Consider the following 15,026-nt stretch of genomic DNA (forward strand, 5'->3'; position numbering starts at 1 on the left):
TCAGTTAAAATAAGCCTTTTGATTGGTATGGGTATACTTCACCAACATCCTTTCCTGCTCATTGAAAGGCAGACGTAAGCTGTACCGTTTAGTTGTGAACACGCCTAAAATCAAATCAAATCAAATTTTATTTGTCACATACACATGGTTAGCAGATGTTAATGCGAGTGTAGCGAAATGCTTGTGCTTCTAGTTCCGACAATGCAGTGATAACCAACAAGTAATCTAACTAACAATTCCAAAACTACTGTCTTATACACAGTGTAAGGGGATAAGGAATATGTACATAAGGATATATGAATGAGTGATGGTACAGAGCAGCATACAGTAGATGGTATCGAGTACAGTATATACATATGAGATGAGTATGTAGACAAAGTAAACAAAGTGGCATAGTTAAAGTGGCTAGTGACATAAGAATGCAGTCGATGATCTAGAGTACAGTATATACATATGCATATGAGATGAATAATGTAGGGTAAGTAACATTATATAAGGTAGCATTGTTTAAAGTGGCTAGTGATATATTTACATCATTTCCCATCAATTCCCATTATTAAAGTGGCTGGAGTTGGGTCAGTGTCAATGACAGTGTGTTGGCAGCAGCCACTCAATGTTAGTGATTGCTGTTTAACAGTCTGATGGCCTTGAGATAGAAGCTGTTTTTCAGTCTCTCGGTCCCAGCTTTGATGCACCTGTACTGACCTCGCCTTCTGGATGATAGCGGGGTGAACAGGCAGTGGTTCGGGTGGTTGATGTCCTTGATGATCTTTATGGCCTTCCTGTAACATCGGGTGGTGTAGGTGTCCTGGAGGGCAGGTAGTTTGCCCCCGGTGATGCGTTGTGCAGACCTATTGCTGTGACAATTGGCCTACTGTGTAGGATCTTAATTTGATCACCCTGTTGTTGCAGGAAATTTCAGGAAATGCAAATGTAGCGTATTCAAGGTTTAAAAATGCTGCTGAAGTTTGTAATTTCCACTTCGAAAAGTCAAACTTGATTTGCCCTAACTAAATATTTATCAAACCTTACAAAAATGTGAAATAATTATAATCCACACAATAATTCATATTTCTTGTTGCTGCATAATTATTTTCCTGCTGTGAGAAAATGATCAAAGGAAGATCCTACATCTGTACATACCCCCTTGTGGGGGGGTTGATGATCAATGATACGGAACCTGTCTAATATTACCGATTCACTCCCCACAAACACATTTTCTCTCTCACACACACAAACACACACACGCTGACAGGACCATTCATACAGTTCAGTCACTCAGCCCTATCAAGTGGACATGATGCTCTCAAAGTCTTGCACTACCGCCTCCTACTACACCCTGATGAGAAGCAATAATCCTGGCCCCCGTCGCTGTAAGTCTGGATATCTCGCTAACCCTGCTGTACCCTACTGTGCTGAGACAACATGACTCTAGAACAGTTTTACACTATTTTAAATGGAATGTACAACAGTGATTATCTCTCTCTCGCACAATTCAAATACAATTCTAAGGGGCTGTATTGACATGGGAAACATATGTTAACATTACCAAAGCAAGTGGATTAACTCAACCTCTCTCGATCTCCCTCGACAATCGGTTTAATTCAATGTTTAAATTCACTTCGTGTTGTTTTTACTGAAAGTTGACATATGGCATTTGTATGGAGGGATGTGGGTGTGTGGGGAGAGAGTGGATAGATTGGTGTGCATGGGTTTGGTTGAAGAAACTTCTTCACCCTTACCTCCCCTCCTCTTCTTGATATGTAAAGAAAGTGAATGTAATTGCTGTCTTTTAAACATCTATTCACTACTCGCCAAATGCCTGTTTTTAGGCCTGTTTTAAAAGGTAAAGCACTTTGGATGAAGTCGATATTATTATGCTTATATATGTTGGTACTATATGTACAATAAGGTATGCAATATTCTTAAATCTGACATGGGTTGAAGTTAGTATCATTAATTCTGAATTGTAGTGTATTTACAGAATAACCTGTTGTAAAAGGTAACATCCAGTAGATGGCAGTAATGTGCTACCACCTTCAGGGGTCTGATGTGAACATTTTTCTATTCACCCTTCAGGTACTGAGCACATGTCCAAATTAATGAATTTCCCTGAATTTTCAATGCACATGTTGCTTTGATGGTATGACTTGTTGTGAACCAGACACGTGACACATGACATGCAAGGTTCAAGTGTCGTAAAGTGGGTAACATGGAGCTCCCAAATCCTGTCGGTCAATTCAATTCAATTCAAGGGGCTTTATTGGCATGGGAAACATGTGTTAACATTGCCAAAGCAAGTGAGGTAGATAATGTACTGTCACTCACTCTATTAAATATCTCAAACCACCCTTTGCCTTGATGACAGCTCTGCATACTCTTGGCATTCTCTCAACCAGCTTCACCTAGAATGCTTTTCCATCAGTCTTGGAGTTCCCACGTAGATGGGGGATTTATCAATAAATAGGTGGGAAACAGAAGTTTACATGTTAAATAAAAATCCCTGGAAAGGAGGGTCTAAACTGGTAACCAAATTTACAATCTGATGCCGCATTCAAAACAACTGGGAACTCGGAAATCTCTCACTTCCGACTTCAGTGCGTTCAAGACAACTGGGAACTCAGATTTTTGTTTGCTCTGACAGGGAAAAAATCATTTTGACCGGTCATCCAACTCGGGAACACAGCCCCTTTCTAGATCTCAGACTTCCCGACCTGAAAATCACTGACATCCTGATTTGACCTAGTATTTTTCAGAGATAGATATCACTTTCCTACCCCCTCCTCCAGGTTTGTGTTCGAGATTCTGCGCAGATTATTACAGAAATGGTGAAGATTTCCACATAGTGTGCATATGTCGTCACAGGTATCTTGAACACGCACACTTTATATGATTCCACCTGCGGCTTTGAATATTGACCTGTTTAAAGTTCTTACATCGGCTACGGAGAGCATGATCACACAGTCGTCCAGAACAACTGATGCTCTCATGCATGCTTCAAAGTTGCTTGCCTCGAAGCGAGCATAGAAGTAATTTAGCTCATCTGTTAGGCTCGTGTCACTGGGCAGCTCGCGGCTGTGCTTCCCTTTGTAGTCTGTAATAGTTTGCAAGCCCTACCACATCCGACGAGCGTCGGAGCCGGTGTAGTACAATTCGATCTTAGTCCTGTATTGATGCTTTGCTTGTTTGATGGTTCGTCTGAGGGTATAGCGGGATTTCTTATAAGCTTCCGGGTAAGAGTCCCGCTCCTTGAAAGTGGCAGCTCTGCCCTTTAGCTGAGTGCGAATGTTGCCTGTAATCCATGGCTTCTGGTTGGTGTATGTACATACAGTCACTGTGAGAAGACATCATCAATGCACTTATTGATGAAGCCAGTGATTGATGTGGTGTACTCCTCAATGCCATCGGAAGAATCCCGGAACATATTCCAGGCTGTGCTAGCAAAAAGATTCTGTAGCTTAGCATCTGTGTCATCTGACCACTTCTTTATTGACCGAGTGCTGGTGCTGGTGCTTCCTGCTTTGGTTTTAGCTTGCAAGCAGGAATCAGGAGGATAGAATTATGGTCAGATTTGCCAAATGGAGGGCGAGGGAGAGCTTTGTACGCGGAGTAAAGGTGGTCAAGAGTTGTTTTTCCCCCTCAGATTGCACATTTAACATGTGCAACCATGTTAAATTTGTAAATCCTTAATGTCTGACTCGTTAAAGAAAAAATCTTTGTCCAGTACGAGGCGAGTAAATCACTGTCTGATATCTAGAAGCTCTATTCGGTCATAACAGATGGCAGAAACACGACATACAAAATAATTTACAAATGACGCGAAAAACCCCACAAAATAGCACAATTGGTTAGGATCTCCTCCGATGTCATTATCATGAAAAGACTCTGGAGCCATTACCCTGTTTTTTTTAAATATATTTTTTTTAACCTTTATTTAACCAGGCAAGTCAGTTTTAACACATTCTTATTTTCAATGACGGCCTGGGAACAGTGGGTTAACTGCCTGTTCAGGGGCAGAATGACAGATTTGTACCTTGTCAGCTTGGGGGTTTGAACTCGCAACCTTCCGGTTACTAGTCCAACGCTCTAACCACTAGGCTACGCTGCCGCCCCACACTACATTAGTTTGCAAAATAGCCTTAACTTTAGGCTATTGACTGTATTGCAAAAGTAATATTGAATGCAACCAAATATAAACATTTGAAGGAGATTTATCTTCTGCTTGCATAGTATAAATTATGAATTTATTGACAAACTGGAATTAAAGCCAGACTAAGTCAGTGGCACAGATGGAACTAAGCAGAAGATATCTGTCCTTCAAATGTTGATAGTGGATATAACGTTGGAGATCTGACTTTGTCTTAAATGTTCAAAATATTTTATACAAGGTTTGTCTATGTTGAAATTTGGTTATCATGGTGACATAATCCTGTGGTTGATATTTTCCACATCACAACACATTGACCATTTTGTGCCCAGTGGGTAGGCCTTCATAGAGGCTATAAAACACACTGACGAAGTGTTGAAAACTCTGCTGCGGCTGTGTAGCCTATAGCCGACGTTGGCTTTTCTCTGTAGACAACAAAAGGCTCAGTGTCTTCCTCACCAAATTACTCTCACTATCCACGTAAGAGCCTGTTTATCCGTCCATCAATAAATTAAAATAGTCTAGAACTTTCCTCGTTCTTCCAAGGATCTGTTTCCCACCATCAATTAATCATTCATTGGAATCCTGAGAAACCCGGGGAATCTCCCACTAGGCCTACCCTGCACTGCATGCCTCATTTATGAACCAACTGCTTCAACAGGTGGTATTCTGACAGTTGTGCAGGGCACCCAGTCCACTCATCAGTCTGTTCCGTGTGGTGTCCGTGTTGGTTGTTACATTCAGTGTGTGAGAGATACTGTATGTCAGTAAGTGACGCCTTCAGCACCGGGAGCTGTCCATGGTTTTGAATTTCCGAGCAGCAGTGTTCATCAGGACAGACGAGGCAGAGTGGATACATACCTCTATACCTACGGACGTCTGAGTGAGTGAGTGTAGAAAGAAGGAAACAGTTTTTTTTTTAAATATTCCCCCCCCCCTCTCGACTTGGAAACCATCAAAAAAAGTAATCATCTAGAAATAGTTTCTTCAACCGTTGCCATGCTCCCCGCGCAGGAAGCGGCTAAGATCTACCACACCAACTACGTGCGTAACGCGCGCGCCGTGGGTGTCTTGTGGACCATCTTTACCATCTGCTTCTCCATCTTGGTGATGGTGGTGTTCATACAGGTCAGTAGACAGTTATTTCTTCTCAGAAACTATTTCTAGATTAACATTGCTGTGTGTCATATCCTGAGGACCACATTGGAAATAAGTGTGGCCCCACTTTATTTGGATATAACCATCTGTATGTGTCTGCTATCAACAAAATCTGTTAAACAACTGCTTGCTAAGATTAGGGGTAGGGTTGAATAAGAGTTAAGGTTAAGTTTTCGTGATATCCAAATTGGTAGTTAGTCTTGTCCCATCGCTGCAACTCCCGTACGGACTCGGGTGTGAGCCATCCGAAACACGACCCTGACAAGCCGCACTGCTTCTTGACACACTGCTTGCTTAACCCAGAAGCCAGCAGCACCAATGTGTCGGAGGAAACACCGTCCAACTGGCGACCTTGTCAGCGTGCATGCGGTCGGTCCGCCACAGGAGTCGCTAGAGTGCGATGGGACAAGAACATCCCGGCCAAACTCTCCCCTAACCCGGACGACGCTGGTCCAATTGTGCACCGCTTCATTGGTCTCAGATGAGCCCGGTCTCAAACTCAGATCTTTAGTGATGCCTCTAGCACTGCGATGCAGTGCCTTAGACCGCTGCACCACTTGGGAGGCCACCATAAGTGTTTTGAACATTTTCCTGTGTCATCCTCTGGTGTTTTTTTGTTAATTTGTACACAGCCCCCGATGATGCTGTAAGTAACCAAAACCCTTGTGTGCATATTTCTTGTTCTTGATGTCCCTCTTGTCCAGCCCTACTGGATCGGTGACAGCGTCAACACCCCGCAGGCGGGCTACTTTGGCCTGTTCCACTACTGTATCGGGAACGCGCTCACCGGAGAGCTCATCTGCAAAGGGAGCGCGCTGGACTTCGGCTCCATCCCATCCGGGGCCTTCAAGACAGCCATGTTCTTCGTTGGCATATCCATGCTGCTGGTGGTGGGCAGCATTGTTTGCTTCAGCCTCTTCTTCTTCTGTAATGCCGGCAGCGTCTACAAGATATGTGCATGGATGCAGCTGGCCTCCTGTGAGTAGAAGAAGAAGCTATACACTGAAACATTTCTTTTAATTTGTAAAGTAAATTTACTGGCAGCACAGTAGTCAGTAGGTTACTGTACATTTACAATAAATTCCTGGCAGCACAAAAGCCAGTTAATTACTGTAGATTTATAGGACCTTTGCTGAAACACAAATGTTCAGCATATTACTGGAACACCTGAGTATAGCAACATGCTGTATTTCTAGAATGTATAGGGCATTACTGGAAGCACAGGGGTTAATAAACAGTTTGATTTATAGTGCAGGCATCTAGTGCCAATGATGGGCAGTGTATTTGATCGAGGTATTTCAATACCTATTCTGTATTTCACTAGCCTACAATTGAAGACGTTTGAGGGCGGAGATCATTATAATACCCAGCAGTGTGCTTTGCATTTTTACATTTTGGTAATTTAGCAGACACTATTGCTACTGTAATTGTAATATTTTACTGTAATTACATGGGATTGGTGTAAATTTATGGGAAAATGTTTTTAGAAAAATCAAATACAGTATGGTACTGTATTCTGTGGGGTACAGCATTTGTATTAATGGTTGCAACAAATATAGCCTCTCACAAGGCATGCCTCAATGTTAATGAGGCAGAGATTATTTCGCCATCCACAACATTTTCCCACAACACACCATTATTCACAGTATACCGCTGTAAATATACAGCAAACCAGCTTATACAGTACTTTACTGTAATAATGTATTGTAAAAATACAGCAATTGCTGTAATTTTACAGCAGTGTAGAAGAATGCTATTGATCCCCCTTCATGTGTTGCTCTTTACAGTACTGTAATATAGAAATACAGTAGATTGTTACTGTGTATGATTAGGATAGTGTGTGTTCAGTGCTGTTTACTTGTTTTACTTGTTTGTAGGCTAAGTATTGAGTCTGATTAGTGGTATTGTTCCACTTAAAGTAGCTGTCCTCTTCCTTTTCTTCTTCCTCCTCCACCTGTGCCTGTGAGTAATGCAACACTGAGGCTTTTCCCCATGGCAACGCAGTCAGTCTATTTGTGCTTGTGGTGAAAACGGCCTTTAATCTACTTCTGAAAAGCAGGCTGCAACATCCCTGAGTGAACACCTCAACGGGAAATGAACAAAATTAGTTCAACTGAGTATTTCAGCACCAAGGACAGCTACCTAGAGGGAAGAGGAAATCCAGAGTGGTCACCAACTTTGGTCCTGGAAAGCTATGTGGTGCAGGCTTTTGTTCTGGCCCAACACTGGCACATTGATTCAACTAATTAAATAAGTTAATGCTGGGCTAGAACAAAACATACCCATAAACTCTCCAGGACCATGAGCGAGTTTTAAGAGAGCAAACTGTTGTCAAATGTAACTCAGGAAGCTGAGTCTGAATTTAAAAGGGAGAGTATATGCTCAAAGAATAGAAAGTGAGTTTGTATGTGCCAGGTTAGAAAGTGAGTGTGTAATGTTTCAGGACAGGTAATGTGATATCACACGTAGCGTAGCGTGTCGAGGTGAGATGGCTGAGCTTAGGGGTGAATTATGGATGAAGTCTATCTAACTCATCAGACTGGAGTTGCCAAGCAACTACTGCCGTAGCTTTCATTGCTGTGGGGGCCTTGGTCTTGTCCATCTGTTCATCTACCTAACTGATTGTTGGTCCGTCCATCTGTCTTGCTCCTGCCCCCTCCAGAGTCACCTATACTACAATTAGTTTTTTAACTGGTCCATCACTTTCTCTCTGTCCCACCCCCTTCCTAGCCACTTGCATGGTGATAGGTTGTATGATCTACCCTGATGGCTGGGACAGTGAGGAGGTGAAGAGGATGTGTGGACAGAGAACAGATAAGTACACCCTGGGTAACTGCACGGTGCGCTGGGCCTACATCCTGGCTATCATCAGCATCATGGACTCCCTCATCCTCTCCTTCCTAGCTTTCTCCCTGGGAAACAGGCAGGACCAGCTACTGCCTGACAACTTTCAGGTGGACGGGAAAGAAAAAGACAAAGGTATGGAGGGAGGAGGGGGAAGAAGAGGAAAGGGGTGAGAGGTAGGGGAGTGGGATGGAGGTACATGGAAAAGTTGAATTATAGAATTATTCAATGTTACCTCAACTCTTCCATTTCCAGACGTCCTATTAAAAAAAAACTGGAAATCAAAACAGTGGTGGTGAGAGAGACAAAAGAGAGAGGGAAAAGATGAAGTCTATAACATCATTTCTAGCACTGATGTTGATGTGTGTGAGCAGACTCTTCCTCCGAAACAAGGCATTCCTCCAAAGAATGTTCCTCAAACATTACTCTCTGTCTGTTGTCCTTGTCCTCATCCAAGTCATTAGTGCCGGAATCAGATCACCCAGAGAGTTCATATCATATCACAGACGGCCTAATGAGAAACCGAGACGACTTCAAACGCACCATTATTAAAAATACATTTAGGCAAAGCAACCTCTCGAAACACTACGGGCAGTTAGTGAGAGGAATTCATTGGGAGAGCAGAGAACTTGTGTAGATCTTCAATAAGTGGTGCTGTGACACCACTTTACAGGTCTTGCATGTGCCGTTTAGAAACGCAGAGGAAGACTAGTGTAACCAACAGTGTTTAGCCACAATGTAATACACCAATTACTGTTAAGGTTCATCGCTGCCCTTTAAGATCTCCTTAGGAAGTCTCAAACATCCCAACCCACTTTACCACAACTTTCCTCCTCAGTCTCTAAGGAATATTATGAAACTCTTAGTCACGTCCTTTCTTCAGCGCAATATTATAAGTACATTAAAATGTCACCATTTTGTAATACTTCACTTCAAAATATCTGGGTATCTTTTATAGGAATAGGTAATACCTTTCATTGAAAATTGCCAAAATGAATTATTCAGTCGACATCCATACCAGTTAAAGACTATGGCGATATTGTTGATATGAGTGAAGCAGTTAATGTGTTGAAGCCATTGGGCGCTGTTTATCATAGCGCACTACACTTTATTATGGGGCGACAGGTTCAGTACGCATCACTGCATTCTGTATCAGAAAGTAGGCTGGCCCTCTTTAAAGGCTCGTAGATTTATGCATTGCACTTAAACATTTTTTTTTAAAGCCCTCCTGCATAAACTTCAGCCGTACCTTACTTTGTTGTTAACTTAGACTTCCGAGATAACAGACCTGGTCTAAGGGATGGCTAACTCTGGCTAATGGCTAATCCCTTCCATCTCTACTGAGTTAGGTATATCTGCTTTTAGTTTATTTGCACCGTACTTGTGGAATGATCTCCAAAACTGTCTAGGAAATTCAAAAGGCTGATTGAGGACCTTTGTGTTTTGCTTTTTGTGTATTGATGTAAATATTGGGCTCATCTGTGAACGAGACATTGGTCTCAGTGTGACTTAAATAACCCCTTATACCAGTATGTATTAACAACTGTATACCCCTAACTAGTGTATAATAACCACATGTACCACTCCTAGGGATGTGCATTTTTTGCCTTTCAAGACATTTCGATACGTATCTAGATACATGGGCTCCGATACGATACAGGGCGATACGTTTTAGTTTGAAATGAGTTGGTGCGATTCGGTTCGATGCACTAACATTTATTTTCCATTCTAAATGAAAATCTGGTGCTGATGGATATCATGAGCTGGATCTGTCTGAGCTGACTGTGTGTGTGCACAAATTATGTACTTTAAGGTGTGTGTGTGTGTGTGTGTGTGTGTGTGTGTAAATTATGTATGTCTACCATGTAGGCACCTGATCTGAGCCATAAGGGAGACTAGGCATCTACCACCCCACTACCGCTATCAGATTAGTGTCGTTTTGGAGGTGGCGTACACTTTGGTTCTCACCCACTAATTAATTTATAATTTTAGCAGATTAACTGTTTGCGTTAGAAATGTATGAATATTTATAATTTACAAATGAGCTATGACATAGCCAATGAATATATAGCCCACCCTTGGATTTCACCCATCTCAAAATCAATTGGTTTTGACCGATTGGAAGTTTAGTGAGTTTATTTTTACCCCCCTCTTTGGCGATGCAGTAAATCCTCGCAAAATTTGGAAACGATTCGGTTGGATTACGAACATTAGCTGACTAAACATACATTTTCCATTCTAAATTCAAAATGCTGCCGATGGCTCTAAACTGGATCTGTTGGAGCGGACTTCTCTGTGTGTGTATAAATTATGTCTATGGTCTATTTGAGAAGGACCAGTCACACACATTTCCTAGGTTGCAAAAGGTTGCAACGCATGCAACTTCAAACTGTTCACAACTCTGTTGTTTACAGGTAAAATCGCACAATTCAGTGTGCCACCTAGGAAATGTGTGTTACTGGACTACAAAAGGAAAACCAGCCACATCGCGTCCTCAGAACATACGCAGGACCAGCTGGCATATTCAGTCTCTCCATATCCCAGTCAGCTGTCCCCACATGTTCCTGTACCCAAGAAAGCAAAGGTAACTGAATGAAATTACTATTGCCCCGAAGCACTGGGAGTGTGGTGCCAGGTAAATAACCTCTCACTCAACGTCAACAAAACAGAGGATCGTGGACTTCAGGAAACAGCAGAGGGAGCACCCCCCACTCCACGGGACCGCAGTGGAGAAGGTGGGAAGTGTCAAGTTCCTCGACGTACACATCACTGACAAACTGAAATGGTCTATCTACCCACACAGTCACTGTGGTGAAGAAAGTGCAACAGCACCTCTTCAACCTCAGGAGGCTGAAGAAATTTGGCTTGACACCTAAAACCCTCACTGGTACTGAGCAATATGTTTGATGTTATTGTGGTTCACCACGTTTTTTGATTCTTATCTTAAACATTAAACCTGCAGTATGTAACTTTTTTGGCTAACCAAATTCACAAAGAAACATGAGTTATAGATCTGTCATTCTCATTGAAAGCAAGTCTAAAAAGCGGTAGATCTGTTCTATGTACACTATTCCTAGAATTCCCGTTCTTAAGTTCCATTTTTGCGTATTTTACTTTTGGTTTTGTACACCAGCTTCAAACAGCTGAAAATACAATATTTTTGGTTATGGAAAATATATTTTACAGCGGTTTAGATAGTACAACGATTCTCTACACTATACTTGCTGGTTTTGTAGCAAACCAAAATATTTGAATTTTAGCAACCAGTAAATTATTTCAGTTGTGCATATTACATGTTGTTTGATTACTATTATTTCAGTCCATGTCATCCTCTCATCTCTAGAGCTGCTGCCTAAATAATTATTTCAGTAGTTCTTCAAAGTAAATAAGTAATACTGGTAGAGATACACTTCATGACCAAAAGTATGTGGATACCTGCTCGTCAAAACACATCATTCCAAAATCATGGGCATTAATATGTAGTTGGTCCCCCCTTTGCTGCTATAACAGCTTCCACTCTTCTGGGAAGGCTTTCAACTAGATGTTGAAACATTGCTGCGGGAACTTGCTTCCATTCAGCCTCGAGCATTAATGAGGTCGGGCACTGATTTTGGGCGATTAGGCCTGGCTCGCAGTCGGCATTCCCAATCATCCCAAAGGTGTTCGATGGGGTTGAGGTCAGGGCTCTGTGCAGGCCAGTCAAGTTCTTCCACACCAATCTCGACAAACCATTTCTTTGTGGATCTCGTTTTCTGCATGGGGCATTGTCATGCTGAAAAAGTAAAGGGCCTTCCCCAGACTTTTGCCTTAGTTGGAAGCACAGAATCCCATTTCATAATGCTCCCGACAAACAGTTCCTGTGCTGACAGTTGCTTCCAGAGGCAGTTTGGAACTAGTTAGTGAGTGTCACACCCAAAGACAAACAATTTTTACGCGCAACTCGCTTCAGCGTTCCCATTCCGTGAGCTTGTGTGGCCTATCACTTCACGGCTGAGCCTAGACGTTTCTACTTCACAATAACAGCAGGGCAGACATTTTACAAACTGACTTTTTGTAAAGGTGGCATCCTAGGATAGTGCCACGTTGAAAGTCACTGAGCTCTTCAGTAAGGCCATTCTACTGCCAATGTTTGTCTATGGAGATTGCATGTCTGTATACGCCTGTCAGCAATGGGTGTGGCTGAAATGTCCGAATCCACTAATTTGAAAGGGTGTCCACAAACTTTTGTATATACAGTGCATTCAGAAAGTATTCAGACCCCTTGACTTTTTCCATTTTACGTTACAGCCTTATTCTAAAATTGATTAAATTGTTTTCCCCCCTCAATCTACACACAATACCCCATAATGACAGAGCAAAAACTGGTCTTTAGAAATGTTTGCAAATTTTACAAGAAAATTAAAATAATGAAATATCACATTTAGTATTCATACCCTTTTTACTCAGTATGCTGTTGAAGCACCATCGGCAGCGATTACAGCCTTGAGTATTCTTGGGTATGACACAAGCTTGGCATACCTGTATTTGGGGAGTTTCTCCCATTCTTCTCTGCAGATCCTCTCAAGCTCTGTCAGGTTGGAAGGGTAGCGTCTCTGCACAGCTATCCCCACACCATGCTGCCACCACCATGCTTCACCGTAGGGATGGTGCCAGGTTTCTTCCAGATGTGACGCTTGGCATTCAGGCCAAAGAGTTAAATCTTCGTTTCATCATGGACAGTCATGTAGGTGCCATTTGGCAAACTCCAAGCGGGCTGTCATGTGCCTTTTACTGAGGAGTGGCTTCCGTCTGGCAACTCTACCAGAGATGGTTGTCCTTCTGGAAGGTTCTCCCATTTTCAGATAGTTACTCTGGAGCTGTCAGTGACCAATGGGTTCTTGGTCACCTTCCTGAACAAGGCCCTTCTCCCAAGATCATTATAGGGTATTGTGTGTAGATTGAGGGGAGAAAAAAAATACTTTATAGCCTTTTTCAACAATGGATTATGTAAAAGTAAATGTGGAAAAAGTCAAGCTGTCTGAATACTTTCCGAATGCACTGTATAGTGTACATTACCTTGCGAAGCAACTGCCCTCTATACCGCTCGATCCTGCATTCTTCAGTCTCTTCTCTCCCTCTCCATGTCTGCCCCATAGTAACCTAACTTAGCAGGTGTAAAAGAAAAACTGCAATGTGCTCCCAGAATAAACCCAAATTAAATTAATAATCCAAAGTCCTCAATTAGACGTTTAAAAACCTAACGTTGGTTAATCGCTCAGCACTACATTTCATAGATAAGGATAAGTAGCATATCATTTAAATGTTTTCATGCTTTTCTCCTTCAAGAAAACAACAGCTGATTCAATGGTGGGGGTATGGCAGATTTCAAAACTCTTCCACGAAGGACTCCGATAGGAATCACTAGTGCTTCCTTGCCAAAAGGAGGCTAGGACCATCTTCCATTTCCGGGTCATGGAGGAGAGAGGGCGGAGGACAGACTTTTGCCCAAATGAGAAAAGGCATTAGATAGTGTGAAGATTCCGCATGCATCTTCTGTCAGTTGAGGGATATTTATTTATTTGACCTTTATTTAACCAGGTAGGCCAGTTGAGAACAAGTTCTCATTTACATCTGCGACCTGGCCAAGATAAAGCAAAGCAGTGCGGCAAACAAACATAGTCAATAACACAATAGAAAAATCTATGTACAGTGTGTGCAAATGTAGTAAGATTAGGGAGGTAAGTCAATAAATAGGCCATAGTGGCAAAATAATGACTATTTAGCTATTAAACACTGGAGTGATGTGTAGAAGATGAATGTGCAAGTAGAGCTACTGGGGTGCAAAGGAGCAAAAAATAACAATATGGGGATGAGGTTGTTGGGTGGGCTATTTACAGATGGGCTGTGTACAGGTGCAATGATCGGTAAGCTGCTCTGACAGCTGATGCTTAAAGTTAGTGAGGGAGATATAAGGCTTCAGTGATTTTGCAATTAGTTCTAGTCATCAAACTCAAGAGAACTGGAAGAAAAAGCAGCCAAAGGAGGTGTTGGCTTTGGGGATGACCAGTGAAATATACCTGCTGGAGCATGTGCTACGGGTGGGTGTTGCTATGGTGAACTGTGAGCTGATATAAGACGGGGCTTTACCTAGCAAAGACTTATAGATGACCTGGAGCCAGTGGATTTGGCATCAAATGAAACGAGGGCCAGCCAATGAGAGCATACAGGTTGCAGTGGTGGGTAGTATATGGGGCTTTGATGACAAAACGGATGGCACTGTGATAGACTACATCCAATTTGCTGAGTAGAATGTTGGAGGATATTGTGTAAATGACATTGCCGAAGTCAAGGATCGGTAGGATAGTCAGTTTTACGAGGGTATGTTTGGCGGCATGAGTGAATGAGGCTTTGTTGCGAAATAGAAAGCCGATTCTAGATTTAATTTTGGAATGGAGATGCTTAATGTGAGTCTGGAAGGAGAGTTTACAGTCTAACCAGACACCTAGGTATTTGTAGTTGTCCACATAAGTCAGAACCATCCAGAGTAGTGATGGGAGGGCATTTGCGGGGAGCGATCGGTTGAAGAGTATGCATTTAGTTTGGATAAGTAGGAGTGACGCCATCTGTCGGAAAAGAATGCTCCCATAGTACAAGAGTCTTACCTCTTTCTCTCTCTGTTTCAGAGGAAGCCTGAGCTCATTGTCGACCACAGAAGACAGACGTACTACATTCAACACAAAAGACGGACCAGTGAGGTGGTGGTGTTGTGGAAATAAAGCCCAGCTAGTTAAAAGGCAATATCAACTCCACTTTAGTGCATCACTTTACAATAATACATGTACCTGGTAGAACGCTGATAAATGATAATAAAATGTTCCATATTAATATACCATGACCT

General features: G+C 42.3%; 1 protein-coding gene across 2 annotated transcripts; it reads left to right on the forward strand.

Moving 5' to 3' along the window:
* Window positions 1-4,805: 4,805 nt before the first annotated feature.
* On the forward strand, window positions 4,806-15,014 carry lhfpl5a (LHFPL tetraspan subfamily member 5a). 2 transcript variants are annotated; one of them, XM_029670307.2, is made up of 4 exons: window positions 4,810-5,275; window positions 6,010-6,283; window positions 8,036-8,284; window positions 14,812-15,014. In XM_029670307.2, exons 1-4 carry the CDS (start codon window positions 5,147-5,149, stop codon window positions 14,820-14,822), a joined length of 663 nt encoding a protein of 220 aa, XP_029526167.1. In that variant the 5' UTR covers window positions 4,810-5,146; the 3' UTR covers window positions 14,823-15,014. The 2 variants fall into 2 exon arrangements, with proteins under 2 accessions (XP_064882574.1, XP_029526167.1); XM_065026502.1 differs by lacking the exon at window positions 14,812-15,014 and having other exon boundaries at window positions 4,806-5,275; window positions 8,036-8,322.
* Window positions 15,015-15,026: the final 12 nt, after the last annotated feature.

The sequence above is a fragment of the Oncorhynchus nerka genome, linkage group LG2, assembly GCF_034236695.1.
Source record: "Oncorhynchus nerka isolate Pitt River linkage group LG2, Oner_Uvic_2.0, whole genome shotgun sequence".
In the NCBI taxonomy this organism is placed as follows: Eukaryota; Metazoa; Chordata; class Actinopteri; order Salmoniformes; family Salmonidae; genus Oncorhynchus; species Oncorhynchus nerka.

Excerpts from the sequence above, each read along its gene's own strand:
- lhfpl5a (XM_065026502.1), top strand. The coding sequence starts at position 5,147 with ATGCTCCCCGCGCAGGAAGCGGCTAAGATCTACCACACCAACTACGTG. Across the intron at positions 5,276-6,009 it reads TGATGGTGGTGTTCATACAG|CCCTACTGGATCGGTGACAG; the intron begins GTCAGTAGACAG and ends CCTCTTGTCCAG. Across the intron at positions 6,284-8,035 it reads ATGGATGCAGCTGGCCTCCT|CCACTTGCATGGTGATAGGT; the intron begins GTGAGTAGAAGA and ends CCCCCTTCCTAG.